Source organism: Perognathus longimembris, chromosome 3, assembly GCF_023159225.1.
Source record: "Perognathus longimembris pacificus isolate PPM17 chromosome 3, ASM2315922v1, whole genome shotgun sequence".
Taxonomy (NCBI): domain Eukaryota; kingdom Metazoa; phylum Chordata; class Mammalia; order Rodentia; family Heteromyidae; genus Perognathus; species Perognathus longimembris.
Window position 1 is genome coordinate 114,083,565 of NC_063163.1, and position 23,294 is coordinate 114,106,858.

General features: G+C 42.6%; 2 protein-coding genes across 3 annotated transcripts in view; one reads left to right on the forward strand and one right to left on the reverse strand.

The window, feature by feature from the left end:
- The first annotated feature begins 2,705 nt into the window (after positions 1 to 2,705).
- On the forward strand, positions 2,706 to 3,392 carry Cldn25 (claudin 25). The gene has a single exon (XM_048340749.1). The coding sequence runs from the start codon at positions 2,706 to 2,708 to the stop codon at positions 3,390 to 3,392; it is 687 nt and encodes a 228-aa protein (XP_048196706.1).
- Positions 3,393 to 10,626: 7,234 nt separating this feature from the next.
- The window catches only part of Usp28 (ubiquitin specific peptidase 28), a 54,712-nt gene continuing 42,044 nt past the window's right edge, over positions 10,627 to 23,294 (reverse strand). The window contains exons 17-26 of one of the 2 annotated variants that reach the window (XM_048343873.1): positions 21,195 to 21,383; positions 20,535 to 20,674; positions 20,203 to 20,388; positions 18,454 to 18,549; positions 17,740 to 17,918; positions 17,543 to 17,621; positions 15,744 to 15,823; positions 14,945 to 15,068; positions 12,850 to 13,045; positions 10,627 to 11,767 (exon numbers count right to left, since the gene is read on the reverse strand). In XM_048343873.1, the coding sequence (XP_048199830.1) occupies positions 11,592 to 11,767; positions 12,850 to 13,045; positions 14,945 to 15,068; positions 15,744 to 15,823; positions 17,543 to 17,621; positions 17,740 to 17,918; positions 18,454 to 18,549; positions 20,203 to 20,388; positions 20,535 to 20,674; positions 21,195 to 21,383 (1,445 nt within the window). In that variant the 3' untranslated portion in view covers positions 10,627 to 11,591. Of the gene's footprint in view, positions 11,768 to 12,849; positions 13,046 to 14,944; positions 15,069 to 15,743; positions 15,824 to 17,542; positions 17,622 to 17,739; positions 17,919 to 18,453; positions 18,550 to 20,202; positions 20,389 to 20,534; positions 20,675 to 21,194; positions 21,390 to 23,294 lie in introns of both variants that reach the window. The other variant, XM_048343874.1, reaches the window with a different exon arrangement.

Here is a 23,294-nt window from a genome sequence, read left to right on the forward strand (position 1 = left end):
CTTCTTATTCCAGATTTTCACAGAACATCAGGAGGGAGAAAAGAATACAGGAGCAATGTCTGTCAAAAATTCCTACTTTCCTACCATGGCTCACACACATATGCTCACATTTACATATGTACAACTGTGTTCTGGAAGCAAAGTATAAAAAGACATGATTCTGGTCATAGATACTGCAAGCAGAGAGCATTTCCAAGTTTGTATAGTATTTCACACCTATAAAAGTTGAAGGAGCAGGAGCCAGTGGCTCACATCTATAACCCTAACTACCAGGAGCTGAGATCAGAAGACCACGGTTCCAAGGCAATCCAATCCAGGTAGAAAAGTCCACGAGAAGCTTATCTCCAATAAACTATTCAGTTTGGTGCTGTGGCTCAAGAGGTAGAGCTCTAGTCTTGAGCAGAAGCAGCTCAGGGACAGTGCCCAGGCCCTGAGTTCAAGCCCCAGAACCAGCCAAAAAAAAGAAAGAAAGAAAAGAAAGTTGAAGGTCAGGCCTCATGATACACGTTTATGAGTTCCTGCACTTGGGAGGCAGGAGGCTTACAAGTTCAAGACTAGCCTGGGCTACAGAGTGAGTTCAGAGCCAGTCTGGGTTATCTATCAAGACCTTGTCTAAAAAAAGAAAACAGTGGCTCATACTACTCAGGAGGCTGAGATCTGAGAATTGTGGTTCAAAGCCAGCCTGGGAAGGAAAGTCCATGAGACTCTTATCTCCAATGAGAGAGAGAGAGAGAGAGAGAGACAGACAGACAGACAAAGAGAGAGAGACAGAGAGAGACAGAGACAGAGAGACAAAGAGAGAGAGAGAGAGAGAGAGAAACAATGGGTGGATTTTATTCTTTTTTTTTTGCCACAGAAGGAGACTAAATTCAAAGACCATCTCATGTATTTTGAAATAGTGTTTGGAGGGTACAGTTATAGATGAGACAAAATAAATGCACAAAATAAATTTTGCACAAATTTTGAAGCGAAGTGCTGAAATATAAAATTTCTTTATTCATTCCCTCTACTTAAAAAATATATATATAACATGAGATTAAAGATCACTCCAAATAATGCTGCCTCCCTCTTTTACCAGTCACTTGCTTATCTGTCTGAAGATATCAGTCAGATAAAGGCAGGACCCTTGCTTCTCAGGAGGTGCTTCTTCATTGCTGGCTGGCCCTCAACATTCACTTTGCATTTCCACATGGTGTGCAATAGGTTAAAATATAAACAGGGGACATATTGGCCAGGCATCTGTCTTTAATAGAATAGGTTCCAGGGTTCCTTCTGGGTTTTGCCATAAAGACCAGCCGTCCCCCCCGTACTGTGTCCCCAGCGTGCAAGAGCAGAGCAGCAGAAATCCTTCTGACAGCTGGGCACAAGAACATGAAAGGTCCACATCTAAGCCACATGGTTCAGCTGTTGCATTTGTGGCTTGCCAGCCAAAAAGACCTTGTCAGGTTACCTAACCTGTATCGCCCAGTAGCAGTGTGAAAATTAAATACAGATCAAACATCCAGGCAAAGTCTGGCTTTCAGCCACACTCAGTAAATACAAATGGTTTCCTTTCCTGTCAGATCTTGCTCCTTGGTAACCAACTGACAGGAATGGAAGCATGGACGCTGGTTTGAGTGCCATCTGTTTACAGCTGCTGACCTAGCAGCAGTGGTCCCGAGAGGGAGCCTTGACCTTCCAGGGATGTTCAGGGACTAGGTAAGTACCTTGAATTGGGAAATTTTAATTATTTTTTGAAAACGGAACACTTGTGGGCTTTTCTGTCTACAAAAATAACAACTGATACACTTACAAAACTTCCTAGATGCATAGGTAATAAAATAAAAACTACCCATCATCCTACCACCGATACAACCACGTCTGTCTCTTTCTGTGAGATATATGCACACTTCACAGGTACTTTTTATGAGACTGCCCTCTACATACTTTAACTACTATGCGGGCCCCTGTTTTTCTCACTTAACATATGTATCAATTTTTTTTTCTTTTTTCAAGATAGAATATTGCCATCCTAGCCTAGCCTGGCCTCGAACTCATGATCCTCTTTCCTCAGCCTCCCTCATTCTAGAATTACTGGAATACACCGCAATACCTGGCCTTTAATAACACTGTTCATGTCTAAAGTTTCCTAACTAAAATGTCCATAAGTAAAATTTCTTCTACAACATCACTTCAAAATGGTTGCTTAGCATTAGCCGAACTTCGCAATTACTAACAATATGTCAATGGGTATTTTCATAAACCTTTGTATACATTCGTAGGAATTTAGATGAAATTTCCTTGAGATAAGGCACTGGGTCAAAGTCCCCCCTATGTTTAAAAGGATAAACTCTGAAAGTCACCTTGTCCTCCAGAAAAATTATATCAAGGTGTATGCCAGGACATTTTTGTGTGTATGTAATCTCAACCATGGGGAGTCATTTTAACTTTATGGATATCCTCATTAAGTATACATTGATGGCTTACCACACCGATATTTGCCTTTTGTGGAACCTTCTTTCAGAATCCACACCCATATTCAATCTGCTACCCCAAAATATTGCCTATTTCCTGACACCTGCCTCAGCTGCTGCTCAGAAAACCGATACAGCAACACACTCCAAATGGGAGCTCTCCCCCATCCTGGCCTCCGGAAAAGTCATCGGTGCTAACCAGTGTCTCCAATCGCCCATTCTCCTCCTTCTGCCTCTGTGGAGGGCGCAGTTATGGCCTGGAGTTTCCAGGGGAGAGTCCAGCTCGGGGGACTGTTCCTTTCTTTCCTTGGCTGGGTGTGTTCGTGTATCACTACCATCCTGCCCCGGTGGAAGACGCTCAATCTGGACCTGAATGAAATGGAGACCTGGATCATGGGGCTCTGGGAAGCCTGTGTGGATCAGGAGGAGGTGGGCACTGTGTGCAAGGCCTTCGAGTCCTTCCTGTCTCTGCCCCGGGAACTCCAGGTATCTCGAATCCTTATGGTGGCTTCCCATGGCCTGGGGCTGCTGGGGCTTCTGCTCTCTGGCTGTGGCTCTGAATGCTTCCAGTTTCGCAGGGTCGGATGGGTTTTCAAAAGGCGGCTCTGCCTTCTAGGAGGGACTCTGGAGGCATCCGCTTCAGCCACGACGCTTGTTCCAGTCTCCTGGGTAGCCTATGCCACCATCAGAGACTTCTGGGATGCTAGTGTCCCCGATATTGTACCCCGGTGGGAGTTTGGAGATGCTCTCTATCTGGGCTGGGCTGCTGGTGTTTTCATGGCTCTTGGTGGGCTACTCTTCATCTTCTCTGCCTGTCTGGAAAAAGATGTGCCTGTTCCTTGGATGGCTGATCCCACAGCCCCCCCAGCCTGTGCTCCAGCGGAGGAATTTGATGGTTCCGTCTACCTTGCAACACGAGCTACAAACCTGGCCATCTAGGACAGGCTGCTGTCAAGAAATCCCTGCAAGAAAGGAACGTCAGTAGAATCTTTTCTCTTCCTTCCCCGTCAGCATTGTGCTTAAGTCATTTAGAGGAGAGTGGTCACTAGCACTTGTCAAGGATTTGATTATGTTGTGATCATAAGAGTTTGGGGTTGATTTTTGTTGATTTTCAGAATTAAAAAAGATCAGGGCATAGTGTCTAACCAACATGTCTGTCTCATTCAAGATAGTTGATATAAATATGCTTTGATATTCATAGCTTTAATTTTGCACCCAATTATTTTATTACTAAGGAAAATATATTCAACAATGTTGTGTTCATCAGAGAAAATCTAGTCTAGAGAGGCAATGGATGTTCAACTAGAACAATGGACGAGTTATTGGCACAGAATAGTACCTAAGGTGGGGTTCTCCCTCTGGTGTGCGATTTGACAGGGTGCTTCAAACTAGATCTTTGCTCTTCTGCAGATTCTCAGTATGCCAGAGGGAAGATCTATGTTTGTTTCAGCTAAGAAGCTGCATTATATTATTCCACTATACGATGTTCTATTTATCTTCCCATTGAAGGCAATGGTCACTGTGTGTAAGAGGTAGGGTGGCCAAGACTCACTACTTCCACTACTGCCCCTAGCTAAGTGTCAGGCACATGAGACAACGGGTCACCACTACAGCCCAGTAAGTGCATAGGTGTGGAGAGAAATATCAGCTTCTCCGAAATGTCCTTTGACATGAGCAAAATCACATTATAAACCCACACCTTGTCTGGAAAGGCCCTTTTTCTCTGAGGTATGTCCCTTGGTGTACATCCTCTCTGACGTATACAAATCCAAATACCTTGAGCTAAACACATCCCTGGGCACAAACGGGCAGTCTGCCTCACAGACTATTCCTTCTCTCGTAAATTGGAAAACTGCTTCCAAAGATGGTTTTGTCAACTATCCCTTCTCAATAGGTTCAAAACTCTGTGTGCCAAGTTTCAATGAGGAATGAGGCTCACATATCCGAAGTGTCTCCTTTTCCCTTCGGTGCTTGTGGGAAGGAACCACTCCTCATCCACCTAATGATGTATTCCTTTATTAAATAACCTGAATATCTACCATGTGCCCGGCACTGTGCTGGGAGCCAAGAATACAATGGCAAATAACAAACCTTATCCTCGTTCCTCATTCAGGCCAAAAAGATATGAATACAAAATCACTCAACATGAAGGCAAACTGTAATGGTGACAAACTTAGCACATCGTACAGCTGGATGACTTTGTCATAGTTAAGAGTGGTGGTTGGTACCCTGATAAAGTGGTAACTGGTGGAACACAGTTCTAGATGAAGTGGGAAAATGAGAGCAGATAAGGCTTGGTGAGACTGGCATGTAGGAGGCAGTTAAGCTTGAGAGTGACTTAAAGGCCATGGGAAAGAATACTGTCATCTCTATTTTTAGGTCACGACATGAGAAGCCAAGCACCTGGCCCAGTCATAGGAACTTTGTCCCAGCTGACCGCAGCGGTCATTTGCAAACCTTTTTGCGTGTGCTGGTAACCACACTTGAACTCAGGGCCCCACACTCTCACAGGTCTTTCTTGCTCATGGCTGGTGATCCCCCCACCATTCAGGCCATACCTCCAGTCCAGCATTTTGCTAATTAGAGGTGGGACTCTCATGGATTTTTCTGCCCAAGATAGCGTCAAATCACGATCCTCCAGGTCTCAGCCTCCTGAGTAGCAAGGATTATAGGTGTGAGTCCACCCGTTTCCAGGTTTTGCCCTTTTCTAATAGTGTGTCTCGGTGCAATTTCCTCTTCACACAGCCTGGCAGGATTTAAAAACCTTCAAATCGGGGCTGAGATTATGGCCTAGTGGCAAGAGTATTTGCCTCAAATACATGAAGCCCTGGGTTTGATTCCTTAGCACCACATACACAGAAAATGGCCAGAAGTGGCTCTGTGGCTCAAGTGGCAGAGTGCTACCCTTGAGCAAAAAGAAGCCAGGGACAGTGCTCAGGCCCTGAGATCAAGACCCAGGAAAAACAAAAACAAAACAAACAAAAACCTTCAAATCACTTGCACATTATTGTGAGTTTTATTTAACATGTCTTTTGTCCCCCAGTTCTGGGGCTTGAACTCAGGCCCTAGGCACTGTCCCAGAGCTTCTTTTTGCTCAAGGCTAGCATTTTACTAGTTGAGCCACAGAACCACTTCTGGCTTTTTCTGTTTATGTGGTACTGAGGAATCAAACCCAGCACTTCATGCATGCTAGACAAGCACCCTACTACTAACCCACATTCCTAGCCCTTATTTAACACATCTTGAAAGGTTTTGTTTTTCATATCAGGAGAGCATATGTTACTGTTTTGCTAATAAGGAAACTGAGAAATAGAGGAAGTTGGACAACATGATTATGACAGTAATTAGCTGGCAGGACTTAAATTCAATGCTCTGATACAATGGCTCTCTTTTTCACCCCTCTTGCTTTCCTGGACAATCCATTAGACCAAAGGAAAAACTAGCTTTGAAGCAGATGGAAAAAAACAAAGACCAACAGAGCAATGTTGCTTTTGTGCTTATGTTTAAGTCCAGCCGCAAGACTTTGTTGCCAGCTGCTCACCTTCTCCTGCTGCAGGCTTGAACCCCTCAGCTTAATCCCGGGTGTGCAGGTGCCCAAGGCATGTGTTTCAAAGCATTTGATTATAGATCCCATTGCAAAGAAATGGAAACAAACTCAAGACCTGTTGAGAATCTCATGTAGGGTTGTTTTTCTTTTTTGTGGCACTGGGGTTTGAATTCAGGATCTCACAACTTGCTAGGCAGCTGCTCTACATGCCACGGGAGCCATGATTCCAGAACGTCTTGCTTGGGCTTTTTCATATAGGGTCTTAGAAATTTGCCTGAGCTGGGTCAGACTATGATCCTCCTACCTCTGCTTCCCAAATAGCTGGGATTATAGGTGTGAACTACCATATAGATTTATAATAAATTTGAATGTGGCAAACACTTTATTTTGACTACATATGGAAAGATGTGCTCACATACATTAGAAAAATAAAGGGACGTGAATCAACTAGTATTCCAAGTTAAAAAACTTTGCTTATAAACAAAACATTGTAAGAAAACAACTTACCAAATCTGATGCAGCTAAATTTAACATGACTCAGTACTGCCTTTGGGTCTGAAAATGTTAACACGGGTTGAAAATTTTACATTAGCAATTAAGGCATTCTTCCTGGAACCCAATAAAATACTCATGTGATACTCTCCCAAGCCTCTGAGATCAGCTCCAGGGAAAACACTGCAAGGGAAGCTGATGTGGGTTGGATCCGTGTGGATGGGAGGCCAGGCACTGGTGGCTCACATCTGTAATCCTAACTACTCAGGAGGCTCAGATCTAAGGATCCCAGATTGAAGCCAGCCCAGACATAAAAGTCCATGAGACACTTATCTCCAATAAACTACTCGGAAAAGGCTAGAATGGGTGCTGTGGTTGACGTGGTAGAACACTAACCTTGAGCAAAGTATCTAAGAGGCAGTGCCCAAGCACTGAGTTCAGCCCCAGGACTAGCACAGGAAAAAAAAAAAAAAAGGACACAACTCCATCAGGATGCAACCAAGAGGTATAATCAAGGCCTGGTTAAAGAACCCAAAACAAAACAAGCCATCAGGAAATGGAGTGTGTAGATTTTGTACAGATTCTCTGCAGAGTCCATAAAATACCCATATAAGACATAATGATTTGATCAGGATATCATGAGGATATTAGATTAAGAAAGTACTACTGGTTTTATAAGTGGCTGGGCATGGCCCAAGAGGCAGAGTGCTTGCTCCACAGTGCCACAAATAAAAATAAATGTCTCCTGCAGTTGGACACTGATGGCTCATGCCAGTAATCCTAGCTGCTCAGGTGGCTGAGATCTGAGGATCACAGTTCAAAGCCAGCACAGGCAGGAAAGTTCACGACACTTATTACCAATAGACTACTCAGAAAAGGCCTGAGTATCTCATCTGAGTTCCCTGGATACTGTATATACTGGTATTAGAACTAGAGAAGTGAAAGAGAGTATCAAAATTGAGAGATAAATGATAAAAAGACAAATGACTCCAAAAGCAATACTTACAAAACCATTTGGTGTAAACCAACTGAACAACTCATGGGGGGAAAGGGAAAGGGAGAGAAGGGCCGGGGTGGGGGGAATAAGGGAGGAGATAACAAATTGTACAAGAAATGTACCCACTGCCTTCCATATGAAACTGTAACCCAGCTCTGTATATCACTCTGACAATAAATAAGTAACTATTATTAAAAAAAAAAAAAAAGCTGGAGGTAGAGCTGTGGCTCAAGTGGCAGAGCACTAGCCTTGAGCAAAAGAAACTCAGGAACAGCACTCAGACCTTGAGTTCAAAGCCCCAGGACTAGCCTTCCCCCATGTCCCCCCAAAAATATCCTTTGCTTCTCAGTCCCCATAAGCTGTTCTACCACATTGGCTCTTGGGGAACCCAGCTGAAGATAAGAAAAGGGAATAGACAGGAGGGGAAGCAACATTATGGCTCCTTCCCAACCGCTGGACCCTGAACATGTGAGAGGAACCTGAACTAAGGGAAGGAGAGAAACTCGGAAACAAACAGGTAAGAAGGAACTCTGGGGTAAAGTGGTCTGAACTCTTGGAGATAATTCTGTTTTCATACTCACACATGATTAAAAAGCCAAGAGATCTCTTTGATATGCTATGAAGGAGCAGAGAATGGACATCTAAAACATTGTAGTAAAAACAGCAGGGAAATTAAAAAAAAAAAAAGCTATTGTCTTTATACCCCAAGTTCAGGTCACTTGATAAAATGATTAAAGAAAAATACATGCTAATACATGCTAATTTAGAGAATTTCATTAATTAAGCATTAAGGAGCTTTGTGAAAAGTTGGCCCCACCTAGCTGGAGGTGTGGTTTAAGCAGTAGAGTACCTACCTAGAAGGCATGAGGCTCTGAGTTCAAACCCCAGTACTGCCAAAAAGAAAAACCAGTGACTGAAAAATAAACCTAGAACAGAGAGTCAGCTAGGGGCTACTGTGATTTCTGAATTCAGCCTAAGTCGTGAGTCGTTTAGTAACAGTCTTCCAGTCAGGTTGGCTAATAGGAATGCATCCATTTATGAGACCTTAACCCCCTGGTGACCTGGATATACCCTAATTTATGTAGGTATAATGCCTTATGCAAGATGGAACAGCTCTTAAAATTCTTGACCTATGATGAATTTCCCTTTGAGAATTATTCTTGGAGTACAACTTTAAACTGAGTCATTGCTACAGGTAACCTCTCCTTTGAATCCTTAGAACACAACTACTGTCCTGTGTGACAGACCAGGAAAACAAGTTCAGCCAGTATTTAAACTCCAATGCATCAAACTAACTTTTCTTTCCATGGAACCAATATATCCTGTACATGTGGAGTGAAAATAGGAAGGTCAGTCTGGGTGAGTAATGACAAAAAGTAAGACCCTATCTCCAAAATAACCAGGGCAAAAAAGCTGGAGGTCTGATTCAAGTAGTAGAATCCTAACATGTTCAAGGCCCTGAGTTCAAATCCTAGCACTATAAAAACAAAATGGCATAATAACTACAACAACAACAAAAAGAAACCTGCTAGAATAAAATACCAAGGAGAATCTGGAGCAACTGGAACTCATAAATCTATATAACTTTAGAAAACTGTTTGGCAGCACCTTATAAAAAGTTCTACTTACCTATAGCTATATCCAGTTTTCTCAGACTCAGTAATTCCACTGCTAGTTATATATCAAGAGAAATGTACCTGTGTAACCTGTACATAAAGACCCCAGTAATGTTATACATTATACCCCCAAACTGTAAATAAACCAAGTGACAACTTATGAAACCGTGAGATACAGTCATACAATGAAATACAATAAACTGAGCTATAAAAATGAATAAACTGCAGGTCCAAGACTTCTAGCACAATTAATTCCCCCTTCTACCCTGTCCCGACCACGCCCCCAGCTTTTATTCAGTCCTTGTCATTTGTCCATTCATTTGGCTTTGCTACATATATATCCACTGTACTTTCCTTGCAGGGTATAGGGTAAAAATTTAATGTCTCAGTTCTTATAGGAGCTAAAAAAAAATCAAAACAAAATAGATTGGATATAGATTTCCACGCCTAACTGGGATCATAGTGTCCAGGAAAAAAACCTGCATTATGCTGAAATATCCCAATCAAACTCTTGAATCAAAGGGCCATGTAAGTTTCTTCCTTCTACACTTTCTGCTCATCCTTCTTTTTCCCAACTCTTAAAATATGTCAAAACCAGCCAAGCATGGTGGTATACATCCTTAATCCCAGCTACTAGGAAGCCTGAGGCAGGAAGATCACCTAGTAAGGCTAGCCTGTGAGTTACAGAGCAAGATCTTGTCTTGAAGAAGGGGGAGGGAAGTTGAGAGGGATGGCTCAAGTGGGAGACTATTCGTTCAGCAAGAGTTAAGGCCCTGAATTCAAACCTCAGTATTGCTCTCACCCACAGAAGAAGAAAAAAGTCAAGACCATTCTTAGCCCAAGGACTATAAAAATCAGCATGAGACCTTAGTTTGTGGAGCCCTAAAATAAATGAGGTTTTAGCTAAAGGCAGCAAGCTGTGTTGGAAAAAGAAATTCATTGTTCGCGCTCCCCCTGGTGGTCTGAGAGGATCCAAAGGAATCTCTGCACTCCACACACATCATTTGCCTGTGTTTGACAGCCCAGCAGTGGAGCAGCCGTCAAAAGTTCACACCATAAAGACCGATACACCAAGACAAACCAAAGGGGTCACAGCAACTGGCCCAAGGTAACTGACGCACCCTGCACATCACTCAGTAATGGCTGGTTAAGAAGTGAGTCACAAATGGTGCAAGTATGATTTTAAGCAGGAAAATGGGTAAGAAAATCAACTCTTCTGGAAACAATATTTGCCATGAACTCTAAAACACAAAAGCACCCCTATCATAAATGTAATCAAAACACAAGTTCACTTTTAAGAAAGCCTTTTTTCATTCTAAAACTTGACAAGTTCCAAAGTAAATACCTTCACATGCAATGTAAATGGCAGGTGAAATCTGACACCCAGGTGCTGTTCAGTAACCAGGCTGCCTGATTATCCCTCCAAGGGAGAAACACTGAAACAAGACAGGTGCTTGATAACTCCATTCATTTCCAAAACTGAAATGCAGACTTAAATAAGGACCATGCTGTACACCAAAGGTAAAACAAATACTTTTATTGCACATTTATAAAATCTGCATAGTTGTGTGTTCTTCCCTACCATGATTAATCTCTAAAATTTGGTTAAAACATAATTTCCAAGGACATAAACCCCAAAGGACACAAGTCCTTTAAAAATTGTTTTTTTCTCTCTATATACATATATATAGATTTTTTTTTCTTTTTACAAATCCACATCCCTTATTTTTTTTTTAAATCAAAAAAGGGGAATTAAAATGTTCTATTGGGCCAGTAGCAGCCATAGACACCTGTTTTTGAAAACTTTGCCTAAATAGTTAAAAAGAACTAAAATGCTATCATTAGTCAAGCTTCATAATGCCATTCTGTCCAAAGTCCTTAATGCTTGCTTTTTCACTTAGGACTGACTCTGAGGTTTTCTGGTTTATTTAGAAATGTAAATGAGAAGGAGGAAGAGAGGCAGCTCTCCTTTGACTTTCATCATCTCAATGCTATGGGACCTGATGCTCTACCCCCTTGGAAACTGGTGGAGGTTCATCAACAACCCTTCTACCGTCACCTGTCAAGAGGCAGGCAAGGCTTCTATTAGTAATCTCTGGTAGTTAAGTCTTAAACTGTCACTGTGCTTGATAAAATAACTAGTAGCTGCTCATCTGGTTCAGGTTCTGATGAATCACTCCTCAATTCTGCTGTCAAAAATACTTATGCCTAAAGCATAATTTAAGAAGTGGCAAGAGGCTTAGAAAAGTCCATGCATTAAGGTAGGTTCGAAGGCATTTCAGGTCTTCTGGCTTAACACAATACCTTAATACAATGCTTCCTGCCTTTGCTAGTGGATTAGCTTTCATGATTCAGTAACTAAACAGTGCAAGATCTGATTCTTACTCCTCCACCCAACTCCTTTCCCCAGGGGAATACCATGACAACAGACTGATGTGCAACAGGTAGGCAGCCCAAGACCAGGATGGGCCTTAAACACGAGGGTGTTATTTCACTGTCACAGTTGAAACTCCTTGAATTGACTCCATGACAGCCGCAAATCTGCTACAAAGATCATAGGGAGAATTGGGCCGAATTGTTGGAGGTTCTTTCAAGACAATGATTTCTGCAGAAGGATCTAGAAGCCTAGGTAGAAACTCTCCTAAGCACAGCTGCAGATTTTCTGTAGAGAGAAAGAGAACTGGTTACACATACAGATTTCTGAGTGAGAACCTACACGTATATAGAAATGCCATTGGATAGCCCATTATCCAGTAGCAAAGATCAGAATGTGATGCTGGCTACCTAACAACAAATGGTGATTCCTTTAGACCAACCCGGAATGAAGAACTACTTGCCAATGACACCAAAGCTTTCAGTTACTGCTTTAAGCTAGCTAGTGTTGGTGGAGGATACTACACAATTACTATATCATGGATAGGACTTCTACTCATCTTTTAAATAACATGAAGTCAAGTACTTGAACAAGTCACTGGGCTATCCTTAGATTAGTAAGAAATTGACACAAAGAGGATTCATATCAGAACTGTACTAACCTTCCAATCTACCAAACTCACCTAAAAGTAATTGGCATTAGTTTCCCTCTCCAAGATGCTTTGACAAGCAAAACTATTACATGTACTAATATATTAACCTTGACATCATTACATTTAATAATATTCTTACATCATGCAATTTTAAGCCATATATAAATATGGCTAAGATACCACTGGATAATCAGACTGTGCATACAGAGATTTTTATTTTTAAATTAGGAAAGCATTATGATTTTTTCAGGGGCTGGGAATAGGGCCTAGTGGCAAGAGTGCTTGCCTCGCATGCATGAAGCCCTAGGTTCGATTCCTCAGCACCACATATAGAAAATGGCCAGAAGTGGCGCTATGACTCAAGCGGCAGAGTGCTAGTCTTAAACAAAAAGAAGCCAGGGAGAGTGCTCAAGCCCTGAGTCCAAGCCCCAGGACTGGCAAACAACAACAACAAACAAAACAAAAAAAACTTGTCAGGTAAGAGAGAAACAGAAGCCTGACATTCCTAGAAAGCAGTGGCAACTTTTGCCAGTACTTGCTGGCTGTGTGGTTCAACAGTCAGAGGAGGTAAGGGGAAATAGAAAGTAATAGAGCACTAGTTCCCATCCCTTTTTTCCATACCACAGACCCATTTCCCTCATCTGCATGTTGGGGAGTGTCAATCACCTCAAAGGCTCTGAAACCCAGGGCTAAAGAATGAGTGCTTACAACAACACACCTGCAATATCTTGCCCAAGGTAAGAGCACCAGTGGTTTCTCATGACTTCAATGGCATCTAGATCGTCCTTGGAGATGTCATTGTTAATGATCAGGTGAATGCAGGGAATGATCAATTCATTCATCACGTTAATCCCCTCTGTTACAGAGTGATCATCATTTGTTTCAAAGAGAGAAGCTGCTCTGGCATTCAGTTCCTACAGATAAAAGGGAGAGTGGGAGAAAGAAACGCTGAAAACGTAAGTATCTATTAATAGAGCCTTAACAAGTGGCTCCCACACTTCCCTGCACGTTGGAATTACCTAGGGAATTTTTCTTTTCTTTTCTTTTCTTTTTGCTGGTCTTGGGGCTTGAACTCAGGGCCTGAGCACTGTCCCTGGCCTCCTTTTGCTCAAGGCTAGCACTCCACCACTTAAGCCACAGCAACACTTTCAGCCTTTTCTGTTTATATGGTGCTGAGGAATCGAACCCAGGGCTTCATGTATGCTAGGCAAGCACTCTATCGCTAAGCCACATTCCCAGCCCCACCTAGGGAATTTCTAAACCATTTATTCTTGGTCTGCCCCCAGATGTGCTAATTTCATTAGAATGTAGATGATCTAGGCATTTGGGATTTAGCCAAAGGTTCCAAAGTGATGCTAAAGCAGACAAGTTTACAAGTCAAAGTCATGTTTAGTATCTGTTTCTACCAAAAGACCTATCCAATGGTTCTCAGTCTCCATGAGGCATCAGAGACACCTGCCGAAGATACACAGATGCTCAGACCCCATCCTTTACATTGTACTGGGGAGAGCCTGTGCCTCACCAGCTTGAAACTTCCCTATGTGGTTCTTATACACACAGGAGATTAGCAACAGTAACAAAAGACTCCATCACACCTATACTGCACTACTGTGGAAGGGGAGATGTTCAACATGCTGACCTGAATGTGATGATTTAAAATATAAAATCATAGCTGTAAAATTCAGATCATTAAGTCTGAAATGCTCTTTTTCCAGCTTCAAAGTAGCCCTGTCACATCTGTCTGTAACTGTCACACAAATCCAAATATAAATCAAAACATGCAGCTGTTGAGATGAATGACTCTCATGACTTAATAGCCTTCACTGGGTGCTAAGAGGACCAAGACAGTGGTGGGACTGTACCCTTTTTGCACAACACCTTGTCAAAAAAATTTGTGTTCAATTAATAAAAAATTAAATAAATAAAAAAAAGACAGTGGTGGGAATGTATCCCTGACTTTGGAGGAGGAGACATTTTCTGGGAATGGAGGGAAGTAAACCCAAGTACACAATATGAAGGGCCACTTCTTCCTAATTCTCTGAAGGGCAAGCACAATATACTCCCTTGGGGAGTCAGAGGGGACTACATCTGCCTTCCATCCTCACCATGTGTGACAATAATGCCAAAGGGACAGTGTGACTGATCCTGGGGCTCATTTCAGCATTCTATAAAACCAGAGCCACTTCATAGTCCTTCAGACTTTCATCCATCAGCTTTAGATAGGGAGCACTGAAAAATACCAGGTCCCGAAATACATACACTATGCCAGATTAACAGCAAACAGCTGAGTAAGAAAGAAGAGGGGGCTGGGGATATAGCCTAGTGGCAAGCGTGCCTGCCTCGGATACACGAGGCCCTAGGTTCGATTCCCCAGCACCACATATACAGAAAACGGCCAGAAGCGGCGCTGTGGCTCAAGTGGCAGAGTGCTAGCCTTGAGCAAAAAGAAACCAGGGACAGTGCTCAGGCCCTGAGTCCAAGGCCCAGGACTGGCCAAAAAAAAAAAAAAAAAAAAAAGAAAGAAGAGGACCTCAGCTCTGTGAACTCGCCATCCAGTAGGAAGAAGTGCGACCAAAGCAACAATGCAGGCATCAGGCAAGAGCACAGAGAGAGGGACAGCTGACTCTCAGAAGCTGAGAGGGCTAAAGAATGGAATTCACCTAAAGCAAGGTAAAGGACCTTGTTCTAATGGAAAGTTCCTGATGAGAGTTTGGGGAAAAAAATTGATGTCTGGTGGAGATAATTATTTGGCTTAAGCTGGATCTTATATGGCTTAAAGGGACAGGACACACACACACAAAACCAGTACAAACCAGAAGGCATTTTCTCCGGTATAAAGCAATCACGGATTCCTTCACCCCCCGGTGGGGCCCCTTCATCAGCAGCGCGGCGTTGCTCTGGTAGGCATATACCAAGTAGGACAGCGCTTCTTGATACCTTAGAAAATGCAGGATAAGTTTAATCTTCAGTAGGCGGGGAGGGACGAAATCACAGCTGAGTTCCCTTTTGCCAAAGCAAAACAGAGCTCACTGTTTCCTAACATAAGAATCTACTTAACTTCCATTATGGGCAAGTCTTAAAGACAGTCAAGCATGGTGTATGGGAAAAGTCTGAGGGCCAAAGACCACAGCCAGTCTCAGGTCTTCTATGGGACAAGAAACACATGGCAAATCAGGAAACCTCTTTGGGCCTCAGTTTTTCCATCTCTGAGACAAGGTGTGTGTGTGTGGGGCGGGGGGAGGACAGATTCTCACTGGGGTCTATGCCAACTTGAAAACTCATCTTCTGAGTTCGTTGCACAGTCTAGCACAGTGATCTCTTCTCTAATGAATCCATTATTACTGAAGGATGAAAAATGTGTGTGATGTTCGGAGCAAAGTCAAAGGAAGCACCAGGAAGGGCAGAGGCACACAGACCAAGGCATGGCTCAAGTGTACAATGCCTGCCAAGCAAGCAGGCAAGTACAATCCACAGTACTGAAGGGAAGAGTAGAGGCATGCTGTGTGAGTGACAAAGGAGGTAAGGCAAGCCTTGACCCCTAGAATGCTCAGCTGAGCATCAATTCGATCAGTGTCCTGATCAATAATCTTAGTGAAACAAAAATCAACATACTTTCCTTTCTGATAGAGTTCTAGGCCTGTCAGGAGATACACAGACACCTTTCGGAACAAACTATAATCTTCATGCCACTTCTGTAAAAGAATAACAACCATTAATGATTCGGTTTCAATAAACGAATGCATTTCAGACCACTGCAAGTTTCAGATTCAGTATAAATATTTATCGAGCACATCTGGCCATGTCCAAAAACACGAACTTTCAGATAAAATACTTTCAGTATTTAGTCCACCATCAACCTTAAATTATCAATGTTCCTTTCCATCTTTGGCAGTATTAGGATTTAAACTCAGGAGCTCATGCATGCCTGGCTTACTTACTCAGCCAGCTAAATACCATTTGGGCCATGCCTCTAGTCTGGCTTTTTGCTGGGTTATTTTGATGATGGACTCTCATGGACTTTTCTGCCTGGGCCACCTTTGCACCATGAGCCTTTGGATCTCAGACTACTAAATAGCTGGGATTGCAGGTGTAAGCACCCCATACCTACGTAGAAATACTCATTTCACATAAATGTCAAAGTCATTCAGCTCTGGCTTAGATGGCCTCTGGAGTACTAATAAGGCCTCATAGACATAGTGAAGATGGAAGGGTAAGGCAGAGTACAATTTGATGGTGTGTAACACACCATTTTATGCAGAATGCAATAGCTTCTAACAATGTGTAGCCTGTAATTCAAGATACTTAGGAGGGAAGGACAAAAAGAGGGAGGTTCAAGGCTATTCCAAGCAAAAAATTAGCAAGACTCCATCTCACTAAATAAATTAAGATGGTGCTTATCTGTAACCCCAACTACATGGAGGTAGGAGGACCGAAGTCAGAAGCCAGTCCTGGGCAAAAATTTGAGACCCTATCCAAACAAATAAATAAAAGGACTAATATTGTTAATGATGCTTTGTATTTATAAACTGACATGAATGGTAATCCCTTTGTAAAATTACTTAAAGTTAATAAAATATAATTAAAAATCATTCAATCAATCAAAAAGGCCTGGAGTGTTGTTCAGGTGGTACAATACCTAGCAACCACAAGACCCTAAGTTCAAACTCTGTATGTACCTTAATGCATAGCAGAAAACTATCATCTTTTAAAAACCAAAAGCTAAGTTTAAGAATGTTTTTGCAGGAGCTGGGGATATGGCCTAGTGGCAAGAGTGCTTGCCTCGTATACATGAGGCCCTGGGTTCAATTCCCCAGCACCACATATACAGAAAATGGTCAGAAGTGGCGCTGTGGCTCAAGTGGCAGAGTGCTAGCCTTGAGCAAAAAGAAGCCAGGGACAGTGCTCAGGCCCTGAGTCCAAGCCCCAGGACTGGCCAAAAAAAAAAAAAGAATGTTTTTGCAGGGCTGGGAATATGGCCTAGTGGCAAGAGTGCTTGCCTCGTATACATGAAGCCCTGGGTTCGACTCCCCAGCACCACATATATAGAAAACAGCCAGTAGTGGTGCTTTGGTTCAAGTGGCAGAGTGCTAGCCTTGAGCAAAAAGAAGCCAGGGACAGTGCTCAGGCCCTCAGTCCAAGGCCCAGGACTGGCAAAAAAAAAAAAAAGAATGTTTTTGCAAAGGACAGGCTCAATAGGTATTTAAGGAAAATAGAGCAGAGATGCATTCTAGTAAAAGAATGGAGCTATTCTGAAAGTAGGAAAAGATTCGTTACCTATCCTTCCCCTGGTCTTGCTGTGCAGAGTGAGAGCAAGGCAATCTGTGACAACACTAATTTATTCATTTTGCCCATCATGTCTGGAATTCATATTTTTGTTTTATAGATTTAAACAAGCACTCAAAAAGGTTCACCTTATACTCTTCCATATTCATGTCATCTGGACCGATTTCCCTCAGCTTAGCCTGAGCCACCTTCATAATACTGATTGACCTGTATGGGAGAGTTGAGACGGCAGTGAAATGAAATGTAATAGGCTCACAGCCAGACGCCTCAGCCTAGTCAGACCCCATGGAGGGAAAGCGAGACTGAGTAAGGATTCTCTTCTCACCTTTCATCGTAGCTAAGATTTTTATCTGCAAACTGCTCTAGAAGGGTTCTCTCTACCACCCTCTTGGGAGCTTCATTTTGGAAAAAGTAGACCAGGACATGCTGGAGTCGAGGATCACTGTGAGAGGTAGGCGTCTCCTTGGCGAGCTGATAGAGCCTGGAGTATTCCTCATGGAACGCCTGTTAAACACAGAGCACATGTTTAGGAATCTGAGCACACAGAGATTAGTGCCTCAAGGTGGAAGGCCTCAGGATGATGAGGTCCTGAGGACCTCTTCCCATCAAGGGGTTACAAAGGCAATCACGGAATCTCTGTGCTGCTGGCAAATTGTGGGAAAGAAACTGCTCTAGCATTCTGCTACCAAAGACACACCACTCAGGAGACACTCATTTTCTCAGTAAGTTCTTGAAAAATCAGTTACTTAGTCCTAATTGTCTAGGGTTATATACTTGAGTCCAATGACCTAAACTTTTAAAAACTAAGACAAATGAGATTTCATTCAAGTGTCTTAAAAAAAAAAAAAGCATGACCTACTTTTTAAGATCAAAGGCCCTCAAATGACAAAGGCCAAACTCACACAAACAGCAGCAATGGAGTTTTGTGTTTTGCTTTTAATAAAGGCTATATGAAACCCACCCTACCAGGTTACACAGGTATTGCCTCAACAGTATGAGACCTGGGTTATAAGTGTGAAAGATTTTAAAACAGAGGTACCTTAATGAGCCCTGCTTCAGACCCATCTCGGTCAAAGGTCTGACGGGCCTTAGCTATAGCCAGGAGGACCCCTTGCATGGCAGGGCTCAGCATCACCTACCACAGGACAGCACAAAACACAGAGGGAAAAGGAGAGAAGAGAGGTTCACAAGGAGCTTGTGCAAAGGCAAAGTGAGCAGTGCTGGAAGGAAAGCAAAGCAGTGTGACCCGTGGCCAGCATAAACTACAAATCAGCTTCTATACCCACTCTTATGCCTATATGTGTACACTGCCTCTGCCCCCTACATAATGCCAACCCAAACCAACACAAGTCATGCCTATCCTACAGGTTCTAATTTTGCAAGATAAAGATGTATGTCAGCCAAGCACCAGTGGCTCATGCCTGTAATTCTAGACATTTAGGAGGCTGAAGATCTAAGGACCCAGGTTTGAAGCCAGCCCAGGCTGGCTCTGATCTCCAATGAACTACCAAATTAAAAAAAAAAAAAAAAAAAAAAGCCACAAGTGGAGCTGTGGCTCAAGTAGTAGAGCACTAGTTCCGAGCATAGAAAAAGCTCAGAGACAGAAACCAGATCCTAAATTCAAGCCCCAGGATTGGCATTTAAAAGGAAACCAAAAAAGAGAGATTTCCAAAAGTAGCTCTAATGCAACACACACTAGAGAATTAAGTTAAGTTATAATTCTTAGAGAGGGAAGTATCTGAGCTCAGAATTCCAATTTAACTTGCAGTTTTGAGTAACAGCTTAAATACACAAATATTTGGGAGTTTTTCTAGGATGGACAGCATATTTAAAGTTGTCTGGAGGTGAGAAAAAAGAACGAATATGACTATAAAATATCTTACAGCAAAGAACAGAAAACCAACAGGACTATGCCTGTTTATGTGAAACACAGCTAGAAAGGAGCCAATAACAGGATTCTATAGCTTCTTGCTAAGTTTTAGAACTAAAAGCAAGACCAACTTTAATTTACTTTTTCTTTTGCTTCTTGGATAACTAAAAAAATTATTTGAAGGAAAAACAATACACAAGTATCAAAAAACAAATATTCTCAACCAGGCATGGTGGTATACACATATAATCCCAGCACCCAGAAGCCTGAGAGAGGAGGATCATGAGTTTGAGGACAACACAGAAACACTGTTTCAAAGTACATAACAGGATGGGCACTGGTGGCTCACACCTGTAATCCTACCTACTCAAGAGGCTGAGATCTGAGGATCAAGGTTCAAAGCCAGCCCGGCAGGAAAGTCTGTGAGACTCTGATCTCCAATTAATCACCAGAAAACCAGAAGTGGGGCTGTAGCTCCAAGTGGTAGAGCCTTGAGTGAAAAAGCCCAGGACAGAGCCCAGACCCTGAGTTCAAGCCCCACAACTGACAAAAAGAAAAAAAAAAAAGAAAAATAATCAAGATTCTCTATAAAGATTTTTTGATTTTATTAAAAGAAAAATGAATTCTACTTATCTGAGACAACTAGACCGGGCAGTACCCACCGCCCTCCAACACACATGAGGAAAAGGCTGGGTGAATATATATATATACACATTGGGGCAGACACAACAGGAACAGGATACTATGACCACTTGACAAAGAGTGTAACTGAAGTGAAAACTAGAAGGGCCCCCTTGTCCATTACTTGTCTCAGTTTAGAACCAGTAGTCATTGCCAAGCACCCTAAAGTAAACTATGCAATCACAGAAGGGACTCAAGACTGACAACAGGCAGCCACGTCCTGCCTCATCTCTGTACCTCCTCATCATATCCATCTGCATCAGATCTAACCAGAATCCTCCCCACACTGGGGATCTCCACTTCAGAGACCTCAGAATTAGGCTGGGCAGCACATTCTGCAGCATCAGCCCTTGGGGGCGGCTCTGACTGCTCTGCCAGGTTTGATTCCTGAGGCACGGGCTTCTCAGGTTCAGCTTCCTTAAGCTGTGGCAACAAGATGGAGAAGAATAAGGAAAAACAGGAGAAAATAAAGATGATGGTTAAATGCAGCAGAAACACAGAATAATGGAAATGTAAGAAAGCTGGTGATTATGAGACCCTCTTTCATCTGCCCTCTCGATCAGTCTTACCTCACTTAAAGCTGCTTCTACCCCACTCTTCTCATAGGCTCTAGCTGTGTTTGCGATGGCCTGGGCGGTCTGCTCCTTCACAATCACTGCGTGCTCAGACGACAAGCAGCGAACCCCGGGAGGAGAGGCTGCTGGTGGCTCTAACAGAGGGTCCACAAAGGCATTAGCATCTGGTGTTAAGTAACATTACAACACTGGTAACAGGTGAGCAAAACGGACACACAGTGTGATAAACATCCTTCTAACACACCTTTTATAATAAAACCTGTGCAAATTCAAATTCTTCCCTAGAACTAGTGATTACAAGAAATTAGAAAGCAATTAAGATCTGTACAATTTACTGTACTCCCAATTTCTCTATGCCATAAAAGCTTCCTACAATCATCTGTTAGCAAGATCTCCATTGGAGAATAGTTTCCATTAACTACCTTTTAATACTACAACCTGAAAACTAAGCCCAACCAAACACACAAAGCACAGATTACCTCTGTGACATTATTTCTGTTCATTGGAAATCATATTCTAAAGTCGGACCGTGCAACACCAACTATAAATAAAATGGTGAAGCCTGCCATCAGCTGCTGGGCCAGGTGCAGGCTGGCAGGGAAGTGCAGTGTAAATGTACTAGATGACCGACATCATGCCCTTCCTGGCTACTACCTTGGGATGTAGAGAAATCCTGGGATGATGGGCTGCCAGAGGATTCCATCTGAGGGATTTTACACGATTGTTCTTCTTCCCACTCCTCGACTTCCTGCTCAAACCGCCAGTTATCTTCTTGAATGTAATGCTTGAGCTCCACAGATAGGGCATCCACCTCTCCCAGCATCTGCTCTGGTTCACCCGGGGCTGCCTCCGAGGAAAACAGAGTTAAATGGAGCAGCATCCAGAAAAGGGGACTTAGGCAGTAAAAGGTCTTTCCAACACAGGAGGAATGCAGACTCTTTTATCTTTTGTCTTGTCCCTAACTAAAAATAAATGAATGAATCCACCCACCCATCATTTATATAAGCATATGAATAATCCATCAGGAATTCTGACAAGTCAGGCAGAGCATATCAGTAATTGCCTGGAATGCCAGTACACAGGTGCATATTCAGTAACTGTTGGAGGAATGAATGAATAAATGATTATTTAATTGTGGTCCATTGCTGGGTATACCAAACATTTCTTAGCATATACTCAATATAAATTTCAGGCCAAATAGTTTTACCAATTTAACCACTGCATCTATTATTGGTAAGAAAGTCCATCTACCTCAAAAGATTAGATATAATTTCAAGGCATTTATATTTCCTCAAATTTCACAATGCCATTAGAAAGCAACTACTACATAATGGTCAGATGGGCCATGACACCTGGCTTATAAAAAGCCATGATGAAAAATGGCACATATGTCAGAGATACATATGTTCACTTTCAAGCTGTCACAAGCCTTGTCACTAAATTGAGCTCCCACTCAATAGTTTTGTTATATAAAAATGAGCAATGTGAGGCCTAACATAGTAGCTCAAGGCTGTAACCCTAACTACATATGAAGTAGACACCAAGAAGACTGAAGTTCAAGGCTAGTCTGGGCAAAAAAGTTTTGAAACAACATCTCAACCAATCAAAAGCTGGCCATGGGCCATGCCAGTTATTCAGGAAGTACAAAGAGGATGGAGGTCCAGCCCAGCCCAGATTGAAAAGTGACAGCCTATTTGAAAAATAGCAAAGCAAATAGGGTAAGGTGTGACTGAAGTAGCAGAGCACCTGTCTGGCAAGTGCAAGGCCCTAAATTAAATTCCAATATGGAAAAAGACATATACACAGGCAATAGTTAAGATTCTGATATGATACCAACAGCTTGTACAATGACTCTCACAGTAACTGTGACTTCACAGTACAGAAAAACAACTTTTTGTTTTTGTTTTTAAGATAAGAGTCTTGCTATGTAGCTCAGGCTGGTCTTTAACTTATGATCCACCTGTGCCAGCCTCCAGTGTGATGGGATTAGAGAAGTGAACCATGATGTTCAGCTAAATATGCAAATTTTTTTTTTGCCAGTCCTTGGCCTTGAACTCAGGGCCTGAACACTGTCTCTGGCTTTTTACTCAAGGCTAGCACTCTACCACTTGAGCTACAGCACCACTTCTGGCTTTTTCTATATATATGTAGTGCTGAGGAATCGAACCCAAGGTTTCATGTATTCGAGGCAAGTACTCTACCACTAGGCCATATTCCCAGGCCAATATGCAATTCTAAATATCAGTGATTATTAAATTACCCTTCAGGCTACTTCCAGTTTTCTGGTGGTTAACTGGAGGTAAGAATCTCATGATTTTCCTGCCTGGGCTGGTTTTGAGCCAACATCTTCAGATCTCAGCCTACTGAATAGCTAGGATGACAGGTGTGAGCCACCAGCACCCAGCTTAATAATCATTTTGTTTGACTGCCCTCACACAACCAACCACCTGGCAAGTCAGAAAGATAAGGCGCTTCCTGGACAAATGCCTTGCCTGTTTTCTATGCAGCACAGAAAAGTCTGAACACTAAGAGAAGCCTTTGATTATCTTACTTTTTTTTTTTTTTTTGCCAGTCCTGGGCCTTGGACTCAGGGCCTGAGCACTGTCCCTGGCTTCCTTTTGCTCAAGGCTAGCACTCTGCCACTTGAGCCACAGCGCCACTTCTGGCCGTTTTCTACATATGTGGTGCTGGGGAATCGAACCCAGGGCTTCATGTATACGAGGCAAGCACTCTTGCCACTAGGCCATATCCCCA